The sequence below is a fragment of the Ursus arctos genome, unplaced genomic scaffold, assembly GCF_023065955.2.
Source record: "Ursus arctos isolate Adak ecotype North America unplaced genomic scaffold, UrsArc2.0 scaffold_19, whole genome shotgun sequence".
NCBI lineage: Eukaryota > Metazoa > Chordata > Mammalia > Carnivora > Ursidae > Ursus > Ursus arctos.
Genome location: NW_026622863.1, coordinates 3,418,341 through 3,441,025, shown reverse-complemented (window position 1 = coordinate 3,441,025; position 22,685 = coordinate 3,418,341). Strand labels below are relative to the sequence as shown.

The window sequence follows — 22,685 nt, the reverse complement described above, 5'->3', positions numbered from 1 at the left end:
CCACCACCCTCCAGGCCCCAGAGTGGGAGTGAGGCCCCAAAGATTTCAGGGGCAGCTGGGAAAAAACAGAGAGGGCCCTGGTGTTTCACGCCGCTGTCGGGAGGGCTCACATTGCTGCGGTGGGGGCAGGTGGGGCTGTATGAGCTCCTCGAGGGGGAGTCATCATGTTGTCCTCCCAGTGAGGCCCACAGTGTGAGAAGCTCATCTTCCAGATGGGCACACCGAGGCACAGAGGACTCAGGGGCCGTGCCCAGGGTCATGTGGAACTGACATGGAGCCTGCCTTCCCAGGACAAGGAAGCAAACACTTTCCGGAGCCTGGATCAGTAGTAAGAAGCCGATGATGGGAAGGAGCAGGACAGGGTTAGAAGGTGGGAGTCAGAAAAGGCTTCCGGCGGGGCCAATCGGAGGGCGGTGGCAGGAAAAATGGAGGGAAGTTGAGGGCACTTGGGTCAGCTGCAGCAGGCACAAAGGCCCTGGGGCAGGAATGGGGTGCACTGGGGCCGGCACTAACTCCTCAGAGATGACCGGATGTCAGATGTCGGATTTAGTGTAGGTCTTTCAAAAAACAAGCCGACAAATGCCTCCAAGGGTTTCAGATGCACTTAATCTTTTTATTTTTTTTTATTCCAATTAAGCAGAAAGCCTTGCATTATTATGGATGAGGCCAGGGCCTTGAGGGCGGTCCTACATTTCCGAGGCAGCCGGGGCCCAGTGGAGCCCGCGGTGGATGTTTTAAATCTCTTTTTAATTAAGGAAAAAGCCCCAGCTTGCGTCAGGGATGAGCCGCTGGAGGGAGAGCCCGGGAGGAGGAGCCGGAGAGAGGGTGGGGCGCGGTGAGGTGGGGCGAAGGCGCCCCCTCCCTGCCACCCGCGGCGCGCCTGCCCGCCTGCCTGGAGCGCCAGGGCAGATTCTGGACTCTGGTGGGGTCCCGTCCTGGCTCCGGACCCCAGCCTCTCTGGGGCGCTTCGTGGGTCTCGGCCATGGGGTGAGGGTGGAGTGAGAACCCAAGTCAGAGAAAGTAGGCACAGCACCTGGCAGCGGCCCGGCCCGCGGGAGGTGGGGCTGAGCGGGCACCGCTGACCACCCCCTGCGGTGCGGATGCCGCGTGCACAGTTTGGCCCTGGCCTCTAGAGGCTGTAGCGCCCTCTAGCTGTGACACCAAAAACGGTCTCCAGATGCTGCCCGCGTTTCCTAGGGGGGTGGAGTTACCAGATAAAATACAAATTTAAAAAATACCAGTAATTTTTTAGTACAAATCCTCATGCAATATTTGGGACATACTTATACTACACAATTATTCCTTGTTTACTTGTAATTCAAATGTAACTGGGGCATCCTGTTTTATGTTTTTTTTTCCCCTCCTAAATCTGACAACTCTAGGTAATGGGGTGAGGGTGGGGGGCAAAATCCCCCCCCATTTGAGAAGTCGAGAGCCACGGTCATAGCTGTTACTAATCACCACAATAGCTCTGCCTTTCTGAGCAGGCCCCTGAGAGCTGCTGGTTTCCTTTGTCCCTTGTGGCTGGGCTGGAGCCACAGGAGGGGGCTGCAGGATGCCCAGAGCCACAGGGACTGGTGGTCCTACTCTGCCTTCTGCCAGCTGTGTGGGCTGAGCATCCTTCTTACCCTCTCTGAGCCTCTGTTTGCAAACTCACAGAGAGGACCACTGAAAGGGGGCTATCTGCCTTGCCTCCCTTATTAGGATAAAGATTCAAATTTTCACCCAGGATAGTGACCTGTAACCCACAGCGCTCTCCTAAGGATGTGTTTCATTAAGTGGCAGGTGTCTGGGGAAGCCTGGCCCACAGCATGCGCTTAGTGGGGCTAGGACTGTTATTACTGCCACCAGGGGCCGCTGGAAGTAGATTCCAGCTAGTCTCCGAGGCAGGAGGTGAGCGGGGCTATCCTGAGCAAAACCGTGAGCTCCTGGAGGAGCCCAAGCCCTGAGGACGGGGACGTGTCTTCCCAGCTGTGGGCAGCTGACACGTGAGAGGGTCCACAGATGGGTGGCCACACAGCAGAGCAGATCAAAAGCTCAAGGCCCAAGTGGCATCTGGTCTTTGGGAAGCAGAGCGGCAGCGAGTGCCACCACGGACAGCTGAGGCTGTGCCTCTACCCAGGGAGTCCTCCTGGGAGGCCGGGCTGCCTCCTTCCCTGTGCTCCCCGGTGAGCTCCACGGCCAGCTCCATGTGGACAGGCCTTTCCTGGGCCTGAGGGCAGCCAAGTGCTCTGGGATCTGGCACTGGCTGGGTGCAGAGACACCGGACAGCCACTGTCCTGCACGCCTTTGGTGCCAGTGCAGGCTCAGCAAACCAGAGGGGGCTGCTCTGGACAGGGCAGGAGGGGAGCCCCTCCAATGGCCAGAGTGGGTGCTGGCCTCAGTGGAGAGGAAAGACAGGAGCCGTGATGATGACCCCCCAACACCTCGTATGGAGGGCCTCCTGTGCCCCCTACAGGTGTCAGCACCTGAGATTATCTAAGCAACACCCTGAAGGGGATTGCGGTGGCCCTGACTGACAGTGGGGGAAACTGAGGCAAAGACACACTGCACCACTTGCCCCTGATCGCATAGCTGCTGCCCACAGCACACGCCCTGGAGGCAGTGCCGTGTCAGCTGTAGAATTCCCTTTGCCACGTGCAAGGGTGACAGAGAGGAAGTGGCCCCGGCTCTGTCCCAGAGCATCCCAGCCCTCACTTTGCAGAAACTGAGGCTTGGGGAAGTTCGTGCCTTCACGGTGGGTCTCCCCAGCGACTACAGAGGAGGGTCTCAGAGGAGTTTTGGGCATGGCTTGGGTGGTTCGAAGCTCCTTGCTCAACGAAAGAGGTGACATACGCAGAGGTCGGGGGCAGGGAAAGGACAGAGGCAGGAGAACTGACCGGTGCTGGCAGGGGTTGGGGGAGGACGAGGACGCTGGCGGGTGTGTGAAAAGGTACATGGAGCGGCTCCGTCACAGCTGGCATCCTTGGTCGGCCCGTGTGTCGTACGTCAACAAGAATGCAAACCTTTCTTGCAGACGTGAAACAAATTTCCCCGAGATAGCACTTTTCACCCATGAGATCAGCAAGAATGAAAAAAAAAAAAAAAAAAAAAGGCCGTTACCACTGTTAGCTTAGTCATTCCCCACGTGGAGGATGCAGGGCCTTTGGCTGCAACTCCCGAGGTCACATGGCACAACTCTCAAAATGACAAGGCTGCACGCCCTCTAACCTAGCAGTGCTACTTCTGGGAATGTCCCATGGCCAGGCTCCCTGGTGGGTGAAAGACAGGGTGGGGACGGTGAGACCCTGAGGGCGGGCTACACGAGGGAATACTGTGTCACTGTGCAAAAGGACGGGCACCATGGTCCACGAGGAAGCCCGTTCCCACACTTGCAGATCCGTGGAAGGAACGGGGGGAGAGGCAGAATGGCGGGTCTAATGCCACCATGCATGTTGGAAAAAGGAAAGGGATACGCCCAGGACCATGTCTGTGCATGCAGACGTAGAATGTTCTGGAAGGAGACCCAAGGAAGCAGTAACAATGGCTGTCTCGAAGCAGGAGAGTAGCAAGGGGAGACTTACGTTTTCCTACATATTCTTTTGTACATTTTACATTCTGTACCACGAGGTATTTTACATATTCAGAAAATAAAGTAATGAAAAGGAGAAGAAAGCATTTTCTGAAGGGGAGCTAACACAGACAGACAGACTTAGGAGGAAAGAAGGAGGAAGGTGGACCATGCTGCTGCAGGAGAACTCCCATCAAGGTGAAGGGCTGAGAGAGTAAACAGGTAGAGAGAGGCAGGAGCAGGGATGGGAATGCTCCTTCTCAGGAGACTGGCCCAGTGTGTGGTCACTGGGCCCAGGGAAGTAGAGAGTGAAGTCCCCAGAGTCCTGGGAATGGGGACGCTGGGCCCAGCTGGTTCCTCCAGGCCAGAGACATTGGCCACCGAAGACTCCAGCCTGTCTGTTGGGCCCAGCTCTTGGCTAACCCCCAGCCACCCTGTTTTTCACAGCTTCTCCTCTTGGAGGCAGTCATGGTTACTGTTTCCTGTGTCTTCTTCCAGAGCATTCTCTGTCTACATGTGCAAACACTCTCCTGGGCATATTTGTTTCCTTTTTCCAATATGCGTGGTGGTATGAGATCTGTCGTTCTGCCCCTTGTTCCTTTGCCTAAACCATGTGTGCGAGACATGGCTCCCTAGCTGTTCAGACGGAGATGCCTGTCCTTTCTTACACCTTCATGGTCTCCCCTGCATGGCCCCCCATTCTGACCGACACATGGGCAGTGCGTGGTTAGGACACTAGTGTGGGCTGCCAGGAGCTGAGGCCGGCTGTAGGGACTACAGGACTAGGACTTCAAGGACAGGCATCCTTGGGGCCTGTGCCTTCTTGGCCCACAGCCCCAGTCCCCACAGTCCCCCACTGGAACCTATAGCCTGAGTGCTGCCTGCTGATGGTCCCTAGGACCTGCCCACCCCCAAGCTGGGAGGGACTGAAGTGGGGCACTCAAGGAACTTAGGATACACAATTTAAGGGGGCCCTGTTCTCAGGGCCAGACACACCCTCACTCTCCTCATCTAGGCCCTGCCCAAGGTCATGCCCCTCCTGGCATAGCCCTACAGCATGACCAGGAGATGGACAGGTAAAAGGCCTGTCCCCTTGATCTGGGACAACTGTGCAGGGCCAGCTCAGCTCCAGAGCCCCAGTGCACGGAAGCCCAAGCCTCCCCTGGGTATTGGTCCTCAAGCATGCCCAGGCTAGCCAACTTGACTGTGGCCCTCTTGGCTGTCCCTCCCTCCTTCCTCAGGACAGCAGGTGCGGGGCGGCACGGGTGGGGGGGGTTAGCTTAAGCAGGACATGGGGCTAAATCCAGGCCATGAGCCAGGAGGGCTGCTGGCTCTCCCGTGGGGACAGGGCGGGGCCAAGTTAAGTACCATCTGCTTCGGCGTTTGAGACAGTCTGTGATTAAGCACCCCTCCTTGGAGCAGGTGGGGGTCTCTCTGCCCTCTGAGCCCTTGCCTCCTGGGTTTCCAGCCAAGTCAACCTTTTCACTTTAGGCAGTCAGTCCCCAGCCCAGGTTTCATGTGAAAAGCAAGGATGCTGGCCCCAGATAGTGGCGCTCGCCCTGGGCTGCAGCCCTGCAAGTCGGATCACATGGAGGCTTACACCCCTGGTCTGCACCGATTCTAATGCTCCCTACTCCTAATACAAGAAATTCTCGATACCTCACCTCAGATGCCACAGTCCTGCCTGCCCAGGGACCTCAGCTCCTCCTGCTTGGCCTCTCAGCCCCTCATTCCTGTCCCACTCCCCTCTTCACACTGCTCTTCGGCTCACCAAACTTGTTCCTATCTCAGGGCCTTTGCATCTGCTGTTCCCTTTGCCTGGAGCACTGTTCCTGGCCTCTGTGTGGCTGGCTCTGATGTCTGTGCTACAAGAGGCCCCCACCTGCCTTGTGCACACTATGACACCACTTTAATTCCCTTTACTGCTGTCACCACACAACCCACCAGTCTGGCTCTCTGTTCACACACTCGTGTTTGCCTCTCCTGCATGGGGGCAGGGGCTCTGAGCCGTCCACGGCCCTTCCCTGGGGCCTGGTGCAGAGCCTGTCCCAGAGCGGATGCCCGACAGCTGCCTGCCGGTCAGCTGGAAGGTTGCGGGGGAACACAGCACTGGTCTCGGCTCTGTTCCCTGCGGGGAGGGGGTACAGGGCAGGCAGAGAGGATCCCCGTGGGCAGGAAGCTGCAGCCCACTGCACAAATGGAACACAGAAGCTCAGTACACTAAGACGGTGACCTTGGCCATGTTCTACCTTGATGCGGACCCCACCATGCTGCCTTCCTTTCAAACGTATGAAGCCCCCCACGCATTCTGAAAATGGCTCAAAATGTATTAGCCGAATGGATGCCTTTATCCTTCCCGTTACATGGAGCTCCCAGCCCCCACTGGAGTAAACCCAAATTCCCTGCCCCACCATCCGCTGCTTCTCTCCTTGACCACCTGCTGTTCTTCCCATTTCTCCCCTTCCCCACTGTCTCCCAGACCAGCTCTCCCAGGCTTGCTTGCTTCCCTGGTGCCATCCCTGCCTGAGGGCTGGGCCACAGGTTTCCGTCGTAGCACGTGGCAGTCGGCACTCAAGTGGCTGTTCTGAGTAACGCTCACCTCTCTCTCACTCTCCAAGCTCCACGCGGTCAAGAAGCATGACTCCTTTGCTCCTGTCTGAAGTCCCGTACCTGGGCCTGGATCGGCGCACAGTAGGGATGCAATCAATGTTTGTGTAATGAGCAGTCTCTCGGCCAACTCCGCCCGCAGCGTCGGGCAGCTGGAACCAAGAGTTCGCGCTAGAAGGCGCGATGCATTGTGACTCTCATCTTCGCTGTGGCCTGCGGCTAGCCTCAGGCCTCCTGACATCAATCAAAAACGGGCATCGTGACTGCCAGCCCCCAAACACCCCATGCCTGGGTTACAGGCCGAGTAGAGGAGAGGATCTGAGCCCCCCTGCAAGGGAAGTGGGGGAAATGCCTGGACGGTCAGGGGCGTCAGGGAGGGCATACCCGTGTCCCTAGTCGCCACCATCACCATCGTCACCTGCTCGGCAGAAGAGACTAAAGACCCCCTCCCCCCCGCATTGGCAAGATCCCAACAGTGGGCTGTCCTCCCAAACAGACGGCCAGTCCTCCTTAAGACGGCCAAGGTCACAAAGACAGGAGCTTCTGAGAAATTGTCACAGTCAGAGGAGCCAGAGGGGACGTGACAAGAAATTGTAAGGTGGGCTCCTGGGACAGCAGAGGGCCTGAGGGGAGAACAGGAAAGCTGAACAAAGCAGGGACATTACTGGTAATAATGCATCCGGACCAATTCAGGGCTCGCGACCAAGGGACCGAGCCGACGCAAGCCTTAACTAGAGGGGAAACTGTAAATGTGAAACTGCCCTTTCTATAAATCTAAAACTGTTCTGAAAAATAGTCGTTAAAACACATGAATGAGCCACCAAGCCCGGACAGAGTCTCCATCTCCTGGTGTCCTTCCCGCCCAGTCCCAGGCGGCCCCAGAAGGACAGTGCGCTGGGACCAGCCCGGCCCAGGAGCCTGTCTTCATGATGACACTGTTATTGGCTGGGGCTGGTGCTGGCACCCTCTGGGGAACCCCAGAGACCACACCGGCCCCCGAGGTGGCCCCTGCAGGAAAGGCCACAGCTCCAGACTGACTTCCCCTGCACCTGCACCTGCCACCACAGTGGGAAGGTACAGAGGGCCGGGGCAGACGGGAAACCCTGTCCACTGGGCACCATCTTTAGTGCCAATCTAGCTCAGATCACTCTCGAAACCTGGCCCGGGAGATGTCCCCACTCATCACCCCATTTTACAGATAGGGAAGCTGAGGCTTTGATACGTGAAGTGACTTGTACGAGGTTGCAGTCAGGGACACCCGTGGGATCTGAACTCAGATCCCTCTGACCCCAGAGCCAGGTCCCCAGTGTTCTCAAACTTGAGCAGGCACTGGAATCCCCCAGGGGGTTTGTTAAAACCCCCCAGAGTTTCTGACTCAGTAGATCTGGGAGGGGCCCACATGTCTGACCAGTTCCCAGGTGATGTGAGCCCGCAGGTCTGGTGGCCCGACCGTGCTGTTCCTAGGGCCGTGCCACCCTCTGCTGACCTGGAGAGAACCACTCACCCCTCCCCCATCTGCTGAGCCAAGCCCCTCCCAACCGGCCAGTGAGAGCGGCCCTGTGCCTCGGTCTTCCCGCTGTGAAGTCACCTACACTGTCCAGCTGCAGTGAGCATGAAATAGGTGAATGGAGAGACCCCATTCTGGGAGCAGCACCTGGCTCACCGCGACCCCCGGCCCACGCCAGCCCTTGAGCCCAATAGAGGGCACGGGGCAGGAGGTGCTCTTTGGACAGCAGAGCATTCCCACATGTCACAGCTGCCATGGCCAGACCCTTGAGCGGCAGGACCCCACTCCCAGTGCTCCGCTATACCCACTCTCCTTTGGGACCAGAAACAGAAGGATTTCGGCGCAGCTGTGTTCCTCTCTGCCGTGTCACGCCCTCCACCAGTCCCCACCTTGGGCTGAGTCTTTGCTGTCAGACCAGAGAAGTACCTTCCTGCCCCGCACGTGCAGGGCTTAGGGGTGAAGTGACTCGTGGTGGGGTGAAGAGTGTCCCCCCAAATCCACATCCACACAGACCCTTAGAAGGTGACCCTATTTGGAAATAAGGTCTTTGCAGATGCGACTCATTAAGAATCTTGGGATGAGATCACCCAGATTTAAGGCTGGCTGGAAGTTCAGACTGGTGTCTTTCTAAGAGAAAGGACACAGAGAGACACAGGGAGGAGGCCATGTGAGGACAGAGGCAGACACAGGAGGACGTGGCCACATGCCCAGGAGAGCCTGGAGCCCCCAGGGGCAGGGAGACACAGGGAGGACTTCAGAGGCAGCGTGGCGACCCTGCTGACGCCTTGATTTAGGACTCGTAACCTCCAGACTGTGGGGGAACACATTTCTGTTGCTTGAAGCCCCTCAGTGTGTAGTAATATGTTACGGCAGCTCCAGGAAACTCTGACACCATCTCATAGACTGTGAAGATGAACGAGAACGTGTTGAAAACGTTTCTGGCTACAGTGAATGCTTCAAATGTCAACTTAAAATGTTTTCTTCAGAAGCGGCCATACCAGTGGTGGTTGAAGTGGTTGAAGCAAGGCCTCTGGAACGAGCCTGCCTGGGTTCAGATCCCACCGGGTCCCAGCTGTGTGGCCTTGGGCCAACTGCACTGCCTCTCCGTGCCCTGGCTTCCTCGTCTGGAAACTGGGGATCCCAGGAGAACTCACTCGGTTGTCATGGAGCCAGGGGAGTGGATCCACACAGAATATGCACAGAAAAGGGCTCTGTGCAGTCTTAGCCCCCAGTAAGAATTCACCATGTATTCTAATTACTTGACTGGGTCATTCTGATTTCTGGAATTTATCCCAAAGAAGTAATAATTTAAAAAATCAGAAATCACAGATGTTCAAAATGGCACTATTTACAAAAGCAACAAGTTGGAAACCACCCGAAGACCAACTCTTGGTGGGATGTGACAAAGGCGTTAGAGAGTGTGGAAAGACACATACCAGGGGCAGCCAGACATGACACACAGACACGTCGCAGCCCCACAGTGGGGTAACACCATGCCTGCAGGCACAAGTGCCCAGGCGGCAAGGGCCGGGAAGGTAACGTGGACAACAGTGTGCAGGGGAGGGGCCGAGCGGCACCTGGCGCTTTGCGGTGGCTGCGCTGTGGCCGGTCCATTAAGGGAGGGGGAGGGTCTGGGGCTTCTGGGCTCGCGGGCCTGGGTCCTCTTGGTTAAGCATGGAGAGAGGGTCCTGTGCTCGGCTCCCTGCCCCTCACACCTTCCCCCTGCCTGTCTCACTCAAGAGACCTGCCACCTCCAGAGATCAGGGCTGGGTAGAGGGCTGGCAGCCCAGGGCCGGTGGCAGGCCCTGACGAGCAAACCTCGCTGCTCCAGCAACATTCCAGCCCTTTGCTCCTCCAAGGCCTGGCTGGAAGGTGGCCCTTTTAAAAGCCCCCCAGTATGGGGAGCATTCAGCCTGCTCCTGGGCTCTCAGTCCTGCAGAGAAGGGGAAATGGGGGGGGGGGCATTGGATGTTCCCCAGGGACTCTCAGGGTCTGCGCTCTTGGGGTCTCCTCCCCTGGGTGGATCCCCGCCTTGGGCTGGAAGGGAAGCGGCCCCGAGGGTCCCTCCAGGGCCTTGGTTGACTCGTCAAAGATGTCCTGGCCCAGCAGCCAAAAGTGGAGGCACCCCCTGCCCATGGAGGAATGGATAAACCAAACGTGGTGTATACACACAGGGAATATAAGTCAGCCTTAAACAGGAAGGCTATTCTGACACCCGCTGCAGCACGGTTGACCAGGGAGGAATCTTGAGGACATGATGCTGAGTGAAATAAGCCAGTCCTGAAAGGAGGGGTACATTATCACTGCAGGCATGGGAGGCCCTTAGAGGAGGCAAATTCACAGGGACAGGAGGTAGGATGGTGGGAGATGGGGCTGGGGGAGGGGCTGAGGAGTTGGTGGGGCTGGGACAGTGGAGAAGGTCTGGAGGTGGATGGTGGGGACCCCTGCGCAACAACATGACTGTCCTTAGTGCCTGGGCACTGTACACTCAAAAATGGTTAAGACAGCAAATTGTATGTTACGTGTCTTTTACCACGGTTAAAAACCCAAACAAAAAGCTTGTCCTGAATGCCTACTCTGTGCCCAGCATTGGGGACACCAATGCAAAGTCTAAAGGAGGAGGGTCCTTGAGCACCAGGGGCTCAGTCTGGATGCAACCACTGGCCCTCCACCTCCACAGATGCTTGCTTGACAAACGCCCCCAACTCCTGCGTGGGCTCAGCCTGCAGCCTCAGGGGAGCCAAGCCCTGGAAGGGCGTGGGTTGCACACGGCTCTCCAGCATCTCAACCCCACTTTGCCAACGACACTCTGATTTTCTCCAGGGGAACCACTGCCCGCACTTGCGCATCCTCTTGGAGGAACTGTCCATCAAGATGCCCCACCCCGTGGCCAAGGGGGCGGGGCACAAGGCCTAAGCTGGACCAACCAGATGTTCTCCTGAGCTCACCGAATCCCAGCATCCCAGCAGCCAGACCGAAGCGGGACCTTCACTCTGGCCTGGACCTTCCCACAACCCTGACCTCTTGCGGCGAAGGGACGGGGCCAGGGGCACCCCCGAAACATCCAGGAGGTGAGTCAGCGTTGCTGGGCATGCCACACATGGGTCAAGGGCCATGAGAACGACTCCTGGATTTCAAGCTGGGGAGCATTTGTTGCTGAATAATGGGCTTAAAGGGGAGAGGTCTCTGTGTGGGCCACGTGAGTCTGAGGTGTCTCTGGGTCATCCAGATGCCGGACAGAAAGTTCTAGGGCACAGGACAGGTGTCTGGGCTGCCTCTGCCAACACCTACCACATTCCACAGTGATTTTGTGTCCTTCCAGGACCTTCTCCCTGTTGGTCTTCCCCAGCACCCAGCAAGCCGGACCTCCTTTGTCAGTGATAACAGGCCCACAGGGTAGAGAGCAAACACCCCTGGTGTGTGCCTGTGGGGGGCTCTTCTTCCCTTACTCTCCATGGTTGGGGTTAATCCCCCTGAGCAACAAGCCAAGGCCCAGGAGCACTGCGACCTTCCCACATCACTCACCTGCCAGTGACAGGGAAGGCCTGCAGGGGTGCTCAGAGTCAGAGCAAGCATTTATAAGGCACCTGCTGTGTACAGATATTGCCTTAAGTGGTGGTTCCCCCCTCCCAGGGTGTACCCTCCCCCTCTCTCCAGCCTCATTCCTTCACCTCCCCCCTCCCAGCCCCAGAAGAGCTGGTGGGGGAGCTGCCCCCCCTTACCTTTCAGGCAGGACAGCTTAAGCCCCATGGTAGCACGTCTGCGGGCCTGTGGAGAGAGGGCTTGTTGGTGCTGGCCACGTGCGGCCCACCCCCGCCCCACCAGGACACAACAGGAAGCAGCGGGGAGAGAAACCGCTGGGGCCTGGTGAGGTCAGGGTGCGTGCTGACTACATCTGAGCTGAGTTTGCTCAAAGATGAGTCTGTGCTGGTGGAAAAACTTTCAGGCGCCTCAGAGCTAAGTATACAGGAGATCTGGAGTGTGGGGTGCGGCTGAGGGGAGGGCGTAGTGGGGGGCTGACCTGGCCTTTTCTTTTAGGGGCTGCAGGCGGTGGCTGGCTTCAGCAGTAGGGACAGGAGGACGTGAGGCTCCTCGGCCAGGCTGCAGGGCAGCCCCAGGCCACCACGATGGGCTTACCTTCTGTGAGGGCATGGCCCCTCATTTAAATGCACGTTCTATGGAGATCTAACAGCTGAAGGCCATCTGGGCCTCAGTCCACGGGAGGTAAAACGGCCCCTGCCAGCGTTCCCACAGTCTGCCAGCAATAGGATGCGTCCTTAGCCTTCTGCGTGAGGAATGAAACGGGCAGCAGCTGGCCATGCTCAGCACCTGTGTGCTCTGACGACCCTCAGTGCCAGCTGGGGTGCTGGGAGGTGCTACCACCATCCCCACTCACAGACAAGGAAATCAAGGCTCAGGGAGCTGCCGTTCCAACCTGGGGCGGCCCCAACCTCCGCCTGGGGCCTGTGAGGCTCTGCAGGCCCTCCTGGGGAAGGGGAGGCTCATCCCTCCATTCACAGGGAGCTGCTTGTGTGCCATGCTGGCTGGGGGCGAGGGTAGAGGGTGGCCACGAGAGGAGCCCCTCGGATCTCCAACGTGGGTGTGTGACCGAGGCCTGGCCTTGTGCCCTGGAACCCGTCTTCTCCTTGCCCTGCACAGAGGCTGGCATCTAGGGCTAGGAAATCCTGGGGTTCCCCAGGCGCAGACTACCCAGGCTGTGCTGGTAGACCAGCAGCCCCCCCCTCCCCGGGAGCTTGTTAGCAATGCAGCATCTCAGGCACACCCAGACGCACTGAGCCAGAATAGGTATTTTAACAAGGCCCCCCGGGGAGTCATGTGCCTGTGAAGGTCAGAGACGCTTGCTCGCTCTGGGCCAGAAATTGTGGAACCTTAGGATGGAAGACAGGGATGCGGGAGGTGTGTGTGTGTAGGGGGACAGTGAGGGTGCGGAGAAGCAGCTGGAAGTCTGGGAGACATGCAGTCTTAGGAGATGGGACCAGGAGGGGCTGGCTTAGAGAAACCCAAGGCAAGGGTTTCAATTTTATCCAGGTTGGGTTTGTGGGACAGGTAGGAAAGAGGGGGCCTGGAGACAGCTGCCAGGAGACGGGGTGGGGGGATTGGGGACAAATGAGTGGGAGGGAGAGTGAGTGGGAGGGAGAGAGACAGGGCAGGAGAGGGACAGACACTGGGGGAGTGTCTCTTGACTTGCTGGCAGGCCCTGGAGCTGTGTGCCCTCCTGGCCGGACCAGAGCCTGGCTCAGCCAGGTGACCACAGGCGGGTTCCTCAACCAACCTAGCCTTCACTTTCCTCATCTTTAAAATGGGGATGATGCTCTTGGGGTCTCACTGAGCAGCATGAGGACTGAATTATCAGAGGGCACACGGCTCAAGACCGGCAATTGTCTGACGCTAGTACTTATGACAGCCACAGAGGGAAGACAGGTAGTGGATTCCAGCAGGGGCCTTTCTCCACGGCCATGCTACCTGGACCATGGTCTTGGGCCAGCAGCATGGGACCACCAGGAGCATGTGAGAGGTGCCGGCTCTCAGGCCCCACCCCGCCGGCAGGCTCGGGGGCTGCATCTCAGCAAGACCCAGGGGATGCTCATCACTGCGGCGGACACAGCCCTGCCTCTGACAATACCGCGAATTCGCCTGGGCACTTAAGGAGATACAGATGCCTGGGTACCCCCCCCAGAGATTCTGGGGTAATTGGCCTGGGCTGTGGGCCTGGCATTGGGATTTTTTAAAAGCTCCCCAGGGGATTCTAATAATGTGCAGGATGCGATGCCAAGGAGAGGGTAGCCTTCAGGGGGAGAGGAAGGGCCAGGCCTGTGGGAGTAACAGGTGTTATCTCTTGAGTGTTCCCTGTGTGCCCCTCAGAGCCCCTGGATGGAGATTGCTGGTCAGTTAATGCTTGCCACAGCCCTGAGAGGTTGGGACCATCCCCATCCCCATTCCACAGAGGAGGAAACAGAGGCACAGGAAGGTTAGTTAATTTGTACAAGGTTGTATGGGTAGCAAGAGGTGGGGTCAGGATTCAAACCCAGCACTTTGGACCCTAGAGCGACAACATTTTCAACTACAGGGTTCCCTGGGGTTGGGTGTGGGGGGTAAGCAGGGGGTGGCATAGACCTTATTACCTCTGTCTCTCCCAACCCGCCCCAGGCTGGGTCTCCGCCCTGGGGGTCTGCACCCCTGAGGTCAGGCTCATGAACACACCCAGGACCCCCACTGGCCATGGTGAGCAGCTCACACATCACGGCCTAGTATAGACACGCCGTGCACAGTGCACCCTGACTTCACTGTGCACTTACGGGCGTCCCATCCCAGGGTTTAGGCAGTGATTTACGGGGGAAGGCCTCCCAGAGGAAGTAAGGTTAGGACTTGGCTGTAAAATGCCCCAGAAAAAGCACTGTGGTGCTGTGGGCTCAGGGAGATGACATAGTTAGGGTAGGGGCGCTGAGGCTGAAAGGTGGGAGCTCATGACGGATTGTTGTGTTTGAGAAATCCTGGGCGCCTGGGCGGCTCAGTCAGTGAGGTGTCTGCCTTCGGCTCAGGTCATGACCCCAGGGTCCTGGGATCGAGTTCCCCATTGGGCTCCCTGCTCAGCAGGGAGCCTGCTTCTCCCTCTCCCTCTGCCTGCTGCTCCCCCTGCCTGTGCTCTCTCCCTCTCTCTGACAAATGATTAAATAAAATATTAAAAAAAAAAAAAGCAGCAGCTGCACCAGGGTCAGGCAAGGTCACATCAAGGGGTCATGTCTGTGTACTGCGATTCTGTGTTCGCTAATTCCCAAATGGAGAATTTTCACACACTGACGTTTCTTGTCCCCCAGCACACAGGCCGTAACTCTGGTCGGTCACTCTGCCTCTACCTCCCCACAGGACAGAAGGTAGGCAGCAGGTGGGAAGTGGCCCGGAGCAACAAGGAAGAACCAGGGTCCAAGAGCTGTGTGACCTCAGGCAAGTCATTCCCCTCTCTGAGCCAGAGGTGCTGAAGTTCGGCCCCCCCCAGTCTCCGTGTCCTCGGCTGTCAAAGAGGCACCCTGCCACCAGCACTCCTGTAAGGGCACTGCATTAGAAGACCACCCCGGGGGGCGGCCCATGGAGTGGTCCCTGGTTTGGGCTGCCGTTTCAGGAGATGCTCCCAGGGGTGGTGCACTCCACTCCCTCTGTGATGGGGCTGCTGGTGGAGGGCCAGCCTGGCCAGAGACCGCAGACAGAGCCCATGAACGGGCCGAGCCGTTTGGAGGGGGAGGACTTGAAGCCTGATTCTCCAACTGTGTGAATGGAGGCCCGACTGCCGGGACTACGGCTGCTTCCACCTTAAACTCCCCCGCTAGCAGCATCACGGCAATGAGAGCTGACAGATATCCGGCTAATGCTTTTAAGAGGCCAAGTCCTGGGCCGAGATTATTATAAAAATTACTCCACTCAACCCTAACAGTGCCCTAAGAGAGAAACATTACTGCCACCCCATTCTACAGCCGGGGGGATGGCGCTCCGAGGGGTCCCAGCGGCGCTCGGCTTCAGGGCCCCATCATCCTATACGCCGTGGCTCTGCCCTCTGTTTGTTAAAAGGTACAGATTTCTGGGGCGCCTGGGTGGCGCAGTCGTTAAGTGTCTGCCTTTGGCTCAGGGCATGATCCCGGCGGTCTGGGATCGAGCCCCACATCGGGCTCCTCTGCTGGGAGCCTGCTTCTTCCTCTCCCACTCCCCCTGCTTGTGTTCCCTTTCTCGCTGGCTGCCTCTCTCTCTGTCAAATAAATAAATAAAATCTTTAAAAAAAAAAAGGTACAGATTTCTGCAACAAGGAAAAAGAGATTTAATGGGAGGGGAGCAACGATCTAGTGGGAGGGGTCCCCTTTGCTCGGCAAGATGGCACAAGTGCAGTCAGGCCCGGGAGAACCACTAGTGTAGGTATAAATGTTCTCTCTTTCACACTTTTGCTGGAGTGTGAAAAACCTCCCTTTCATATTGCATCGGGCTGTTCGTTCTCTTTGAAACAGCGGATTGTTAATTATTTGCACAACAGCTTGAAGTAGAACAGGTTCTTTCTTGCACCCAGGCATAAAAATTGCTCTACCGCCAAATGGCCCCCACAGGATCCTCTCTAGTGGCAGGACAGCAATGCTGCACGCTTCCTCCTCCTGCACGGGCCGCCTCTCCTCTGAGCCACTGAGAGAGATGGGTATCAGCTGCTTTGCACACCACACGGCGTTCTCAAAGAGCATCTCCAGGGGAAGGACGCACTTGGCCAAGCTGTCTGTGACGGTTTTTACAGCCCCTGGAAGAAACTACCAGCCCACTGCGGTGAGCGCGTCCCGGCTCACTTTCTACACGTCTGCACTGCGGGGGAAAGCAAGCCAGTGTGTTCTCCGCACAAGGTGAAAAGTAGTTCCGATGTGGCGCTGCCTGCCCAAGACACAGAACCACTGACGGGGGGAGGGGGGGAACCCTGCTTCTTGGAAGTCTGGCCCCAGTGCAGGCTGACTCTACTACTTTTGTGGCCCAGAGGCTGGGCTCCGGAGTGTGAGGGGACGTCTTTCCGGAGTGAATGATACGCACCAAGAGCTGGAAGGGGCGGGCCAGAGGTAAAAGGCTCCAGATAAAATATACAGCGCCCAATTTCTGCATGGGACATACTCAGACCCCAAATCCTTCACCATTAATCTGCAATTCAAACTTAACTGGGTGTCTGGGTTTTTTTTTTTTTTTAAGATTTTACTTTTAAGTAGTCTCTGCACCCACCGTGGGGCTTGAACTCGCGATCCCGAGATCAAGAGTCGCAAGCCAGGTGCATCCTGTATTTTGTTTGTGAAATCCGGCAGCTCTCCATGGAGGTGGTCTTGGTGCTCACACGGGTTTCCTACATGAGGACTTGGAGGCCCAGAGCGGGAAAGTGAGTGCACGGCCGGGTCCGACTGGGAGTCTGATGCTGGTCTCCGGAGAGCCACCTCCTGGATGGAGTCGGAATGGCCCTCGGGAGGTCATGACTCGCCGCAGCAGTGTGGCACCTCGGCTGCTTCACAAAGGCCTCCCCAAAGCCCAAGGAGAGGGCGTGGGGTGAAGAAGCGTAGTTGAGGAATGTGACAGTTGGGCTGGGTGGGTGCGCCCACCAAGTAAGGATGGAACCGGGTGCCGCTCCCAGCCAGGGACGTGGGCAATCTCTCCACGCCCGTCTCCTCCCTGCAAACATGGGAAGAAGGTTCTAACAGGCTGGCCACCCTGGGCTCCCAGTAGGCACAGGGAACATCTTGGTTTTCTTCCTTCTTTAGAAAAGGCACTTGCTTTTTGTAACAGGATTAGAATTCCTGCAATTCCAGCCAAAGGGTCTGTGCTGGGAGCAGATGCTACAAGCGTTAACATGCCTCCCATCCTGGTACACAGAGTGCAAACATGAGCATGTCCCTGGCCTTAGCCCACAGACCTGCAGGAGGCTGCGAGCTCCTCTCTGGGGGGGGGGGGGGGGGAGCGGGGACAGCTGCTTGGCCCACAGCCGCTCACCAACAGGAAGTGAAAAACGATGGGGGCGGGGAGGCAAAGGCACCCACTGAAATCCCCACCTACTTTTCTGTCATGGAGAAGGGTCCTGGGCCACCTGGGGTTCAGCTTTGGCTTTCCTGCGATTGACCATGTAACTCTCAGCAAAATACCCGCCCACTGCCCGCTCTGAGCCTCTGTGTTGTCAAGCTCAATGCTTAAGGTTTGTGTACCTTTTCATATATGTCAATAAAAATGTTTATTTAAAAATAAGGGTTATGCTATTAGAAGTCAAGTTAATGATTAATTAACCACAGGGTTAGTTTAAAAAATACGCAATTAGGGGCACCTCAGTGGCTCAGTTGGTTAAGCACCTGCCTTTGGCTTGCATCAGGATCTTAGGGTCCTGGGATCGACCCCATGTTGGGCTCTCTGCTGAGCAGAGAGCGTAATTTTCCCTCTCCCTCTGCTCGCCACTCTGCCTACTTGTGCTCTCCCTCTCTGTCAAATAAGTAAATAAAACCTTTAAAAAATACATGCAATTAAAAAAATTTTTTTAGGGGCACCTGTGTGGCTCAGTCCGTTTAGCATCTGCCTTCAGCTCAGGGCGTGATCTCAGGGCCCTGGGATTGAGCCCCACATCGGGTTCCCTGCTCAGCCAGGGAGCCTGCTTCTCCCTCTCCCTCTCCCTCCTGCTCTCCTTGCTTGTTCTCAATCTCTGTCAAATAAATAAATAAAATCTTAAAAAAATTTTTTTTTTAAAGTAGGCTCCACACCCAATGTGGTACTCGAACTCACAACCCTGAGATCAAGAGTCTTATGCTCTTCTCACTGAGCCAGCCAGGTGCCTCGAAAAACATGCAACTATTTTTCACAACAGCCTTGATGACAGGAGCCACACACTAAGAGCCTACAGCAGTGAGTACCTGCCCGCTCACCTCCTGAAGTTTTTCGGATGTGGCACTGCCTCTGGGAGACATGGGACCCACCGCTGGCTCCAGAGGCGACTGCTGCTGGGAGGGGCAGGAGGACATTCCTGGGGAAGTTCTGTTTCTGGTTTACACTTTTGATGTGCACATATTACCATGTGTATATTATATGTTCATAAGATTTTAATGGGGCAGAGGTGTTGCATTTGCTGGTCCCAGAGGCCTGGCCTGGCCCCTGCCATATTCAAGAGCAATTCACTGTGGGGGCTAGGGGTTCAAGGCCTGCCCTTGCCACTTACCCACCTTATGACCTTCACAAAGCTCCGTGTCCTCATCTGTAAAATGGGGATAACACCACTACTTGGTCAGAGGATGAAAAGGGACTGGCTCTTAACCGCAGGGTCTTAACACTGCAAGTGCTCGGTACACATTAAATAGCACTGCTCCCTTTCCACGCTCACTGAGGAGAAGTTCCCAGCTCCAGTCCTCAGAGGTGACCTAAACTCCGGCTCAGTGCCCACTGAGTTGCACCCCACAAGCAAGGGAAGGGCTTCCAGGGAGAGGAGATTAGGTGGTGAAGCTTTCGGCCTCCTTGGGGCTTGCAGAGGGATTAAGTCTTTCCATAAATACACCGCTGGCCTCCCTCCCTCCCTCCCTCCCTCCCTCCCTTCCTCTCTCCCATCCATCCATCCATTCATCCATCCATCCATCCATCCATCCATCCATCCATCCACCCATTCATCCGGAGGAACCGGTACCCAGGGTGGGGACAAAGAACCCAAGGTGGGTGTGGCCTGGACAGGTAAGGGCGGGACCCGCGAGGGGATTCCTGGGGGTGGGGCAGAAACGCCAGGGCCTGCCCATCCAGCTCTGCTTCTCTGAACCTCAGTTTCCTCGTCTGTAAGATGGGGCGCTCGTGCCACAAAGGCTCCACTCTCTCAGAAGTGCCTTCCACCTCCCCTTCCCCTGTGATCCACCGGGTGCTCGGCCAGTAGAGACTGACTCTCCCCGCGGGTCCACCGCGGCCCAACAGCCCGGCGCCTCCGGACCGAGTCCGACCGCCCTTGACCCCGACTCCACGCGGCCGGGCGAGCGGAGCTGCGGGTCCCCCTTCTTGAGAGCCTCCCCCAGTTCCGCTGAGCTCAGCCAGCCCGAAGAAGTCGCGCGTGGGTTCACACTGGTCGCCCTTTGCGGTTGCAAACCTGCTTTGATGCCCTGGGAGCCAAGGGGGCCCCTAAGTGAGGCACCTCATAAATAATATAGTTTGAAATACTCGATAGAGGGGAAATGGTTCCTCTCGAGGCCTCCTGCCCCCACCCCCGGCCGGGCTCCTTTCCAGCTCTCGGGAATGGCGGTCTGGCCCATTCCCGAGGAACTCGTGACAGCGCGGGGTGTCGGGTGGAGAGTGGGGGGCCAGAGGTGTCTACGCGCGGACACACCCCCACCCGCCCGGGGTAAGTTGCAATACAGCCCAACTTGAGCTCTGGGCCCAACTTTCCCTAAATCCGCCTCCCCGCAGAAAAGCCTGCGAGAAGTTGGGGGGACGCCCAGGCTCGCGAGGGTCCGCCACCGCCCCCCGGAACCCCCTGGCCTCCCCGGGCGCGCCCTTCCCGCCGCCGGAGCCGGTGGGGCGTGGACGCCGCTTGGTCGGCTGAGGCTCTCGGGGAGCGCGGCGTGCTCTGGAAGGGGTGGGTGGGCAGCGCGGGGCCAGGCAGCGGGGCGCGCGCGGCACGGGGCACTCACCGCTTCCTGGGGGGCTCACTGCGGAGCCGCGCCCGGGATGCACGGGGCCCGCCCGGGTGCTGGCGGCGGCGGTGGCCGGGCTCCGGGGGCCGGGGCGACGAGTCTGCAAGAGAGAGCAGCGGGGGTCATGGCCCGGGCCGGGCAGTGCATGGGGGGCCCCCGCTCCGCCCCGGCCGGCGCTCCGGGAGGCCACCACTCGCACGCCTCCCGCCGCCCCCTCCCCGGCCCCTCGGGGCGGTGCTGCCAGCGGCCCCGCCCCGCCCGCGGGCGCCGGATTGCACGGGCCGAGCGCGGGGGCGGAGCAGGCCCGCCCGCCGCCTCCCGGGGACTGTGCCAGGGGCACGCCCGGCGCCCGCGCCTCCGGCCTCCCGCCTCAGTTTCCTTTCGCCCGGCCTGGGGAGGAGGTGGAGGGCGGAGGGTGGGGCCCGGGGAAAGTTTGGGCCCCTCCCCGGGGCTGCTTGCCAGGCTGCCTGAGGCCGTGCACCCCAGCCCTGGTTGGGTGGGAAGGGGCGCCCGGGTTCTCCCATACCAGGTGGCCATACTTGAGTGGGCCCCGTCGCCCGGCTGCTGAGAGGGGAGGCGAGACGTGGGAGGCTCCACCATCGCGCCATCCGCAGCGCCCTACACTGCTCGGGGCCCTGGGGACAAGTAAGCAACACGGCCTGCCCCCACACCCCCATCTTGTGAGAGCTGTGGGGCTTCAGATGGCCCTCGTGATCAAAAGGCAGCCTCCCTGTTGTTAGGGTCTGGCCCTTCCACTCTCCTCACCGGCTTTCACGCTTCACTTCTGGAGGTGAACCGGGGTGCAGCAAGAGGTGGGGTGTGAAGACTTGCCTCCCGGCTGGCTGTCCCAGCTTCGGGTTTTGCTGATGCCCAGCTGGGAGTAACTCTCCACTTCCCCTCCAGGTGGGTGTGGAGACCTTTTATCCAAATGGGTTTCTTAGGAGGCTCCCTGATGAGAAGGTCTCTGACAGCACCTACCCAGCTTGCCGGGGGGACAAAAGCACCCCTACCCTGGGTTCTTTATGTCACTGCCAGAAGCCTGCCAGGCCCACAAGGTCTCCACACCCTGTGCTGTGTGTAATTCTGGAGGCTTGGAAGGGGAAACTGAGTCACAGAACAGGACAGTGGCACTCCCTTGGTGAAAGCAGGAAAGAATTGAGTTGCAGGAAATAGAGTCAGCACCCTAGCTGTGTGTTCTCCCTTTGAGTCATTCCTAAAGATGTTGCAGTCTTTTGTATCAAGTCAGGAGTGACAGGTAGAAAATGTATCATGCCTCCCCCCCCCACCCCAAGGAGGACAAAAGGGGTCAGGGTTAGGGACAAGATGCTCCTTCCAAGGGTCCCCACTCCCTACCCTCAGAGGGAAGGTGGACTGTCCAGGGCCTTGTGTCCTGGGTATGAGCTGTGTGTGGGGCAGGGCTGCTCTGAATTATCTCCTTTAATGGTGGTGACAGAGGGGTGTGGAAGCCCCTGGGACCTGTGGGCACAGCTACCAGGCTCTTGTTAGGACATGGTGGACGACTGGCGAGACATTTTCTGCAGGCAGAGAAGTCCTCAGCTGGCCGAATGACTGCTTGGTGCTCGTTGTGGGATCAGTGTGTTTCTGGGCCTCAGTTTCCACCAGGACAAGAGGGGATTTATTATTTCTACAAATGCTTTTGGTCGCCTACTCTGCACCAGGCACTGGGGTACCGCAGTGAACAGGATACCTGTCACTGACCGTGCCACCTGTGCATGCGAACCCATGTCACCACCTGCTCAGGACGGCCCTGCGAGGGAGCCACTCACTCTGAAGTCCACTTTCCAGGGCCTGTGGCACAGGGACGTCACAGATCACCCGACCAGTGGGCTCTGCTGTTCCAAGCCAATGGAGGAGCCACCAGTCTCAGGAGGGGTCTGCTAATGAGAGTTTTGTCAACTGTATGGGTTGAGATGAGGAATGGAGGAATGTAAAGACTCCAGTTTAACTTGCTTCCTCCCCTGGGAGTCCTCAGTCCCCTGAGAACAGTGGGGACTGTGCTTCAAGGTCAGAATTTCTCAATGTCTGCACTGATGTCCGGGCCTGGGTCATTCGTTGTCATGGGGGCCGTCCTAGGCACTGTGGGATACCGAGCAGCGTCCCTGGCCTTCACCCACTAGAGGACACTAGCATCCCCTCCCCCTCTCCAAGCTGTGACAACTAGACACAGCCACCTGCCCACTGGGGGGTGCAATCGCGTGTGTTGGCTGAGAACCCCTGAGTGTATTCCAGTGGTTCCCAGCCCTGGCAGCAGGACAGGATCACTGGGATCAACGGGGGAGCTTAACAAGTAAATGAATGAAAATGCATAAAGAAACACTCAGGCCCAGGCTCACCCCAAGGATCCCAACCTAACTGGTCCAGGTAGAGCCCAGGTATGCGTGTTTTGTAAAGTCTCCCAGGTGACATGAGGGCGCCTGGGTGGCTCAGTCAGTGAAGTGTCTGACTCGATGTCGCTGAGGTCACGATCTCAGGGTCATGGGATTGAGTCCCACATTGACTCCACGCTGGGTGTGGAGCCTGCTTGAGATTCTCTCCCTCCCCCTCTGTACCTCCCCCCGCATGCGCCCTCTCTCAAATAAATAAAGTTAATTAATTAATCTATAAATTAAAAACTCCCTGATGACATTAACTGGCTGTTCCCATGGAGAACCTCGAATCTAGCGTCAGAACCCATGTGGAAGCCAGAGACTCAGGGGGCAAATCAGCCAAGTGAAGTGTATGAAGTGTGTCCAGATCCTGATTAGAACAAATCCACTGTAAAAACGTATGTGTGAGGTAGTAGTGCAAAATGGACCACAGTCTGGGTATTAGATGATATTAAGAAATTATTACGAATTTGAAT

The 22,685-nt window shown here is 57.6% G+C and overlaps 1 protein-coding gene across 2 annotated transcripts in view; it reads right to left on the bottom strand.

The window, feature by feature from the left end:
- CUNH16orf74 (chromosome unknown C16orf74 homolog) overlaps positions 1-20,044 on the bottom strand; it is a 30,682-nt gene extending 10,638 nt beyond the window's left edge. Inside the window, exons 1-3 of one of the 2 annotated variants that reach the window (XM_048224045.2) lie at positions 19,820-20,044; positions 16,416-16,853; positions 11,387-11,432 (exon numbers count right to left, since the gene is read on the bottom strand). In XM_048224045.2, coding sequence (XP_048080002.1) covers positions 11,387-11,414 — 28 coding nt within the window. In that variant the 5' untranslated portion in view covers positions 11,415-11,432; positions 16,416-16,853; positions 19,820-20,044. The remainder of the gene's footprint in view (positions 1-11,386; positions 11,433-16,415; positions 16,854-19,819) is intronic. The other variant, XM_026494657.3, reaches the window with a different exon arrangement.
- Between the last annotated feature and the right edge of the window lie 2,641 nt (positions 20,045-22,685).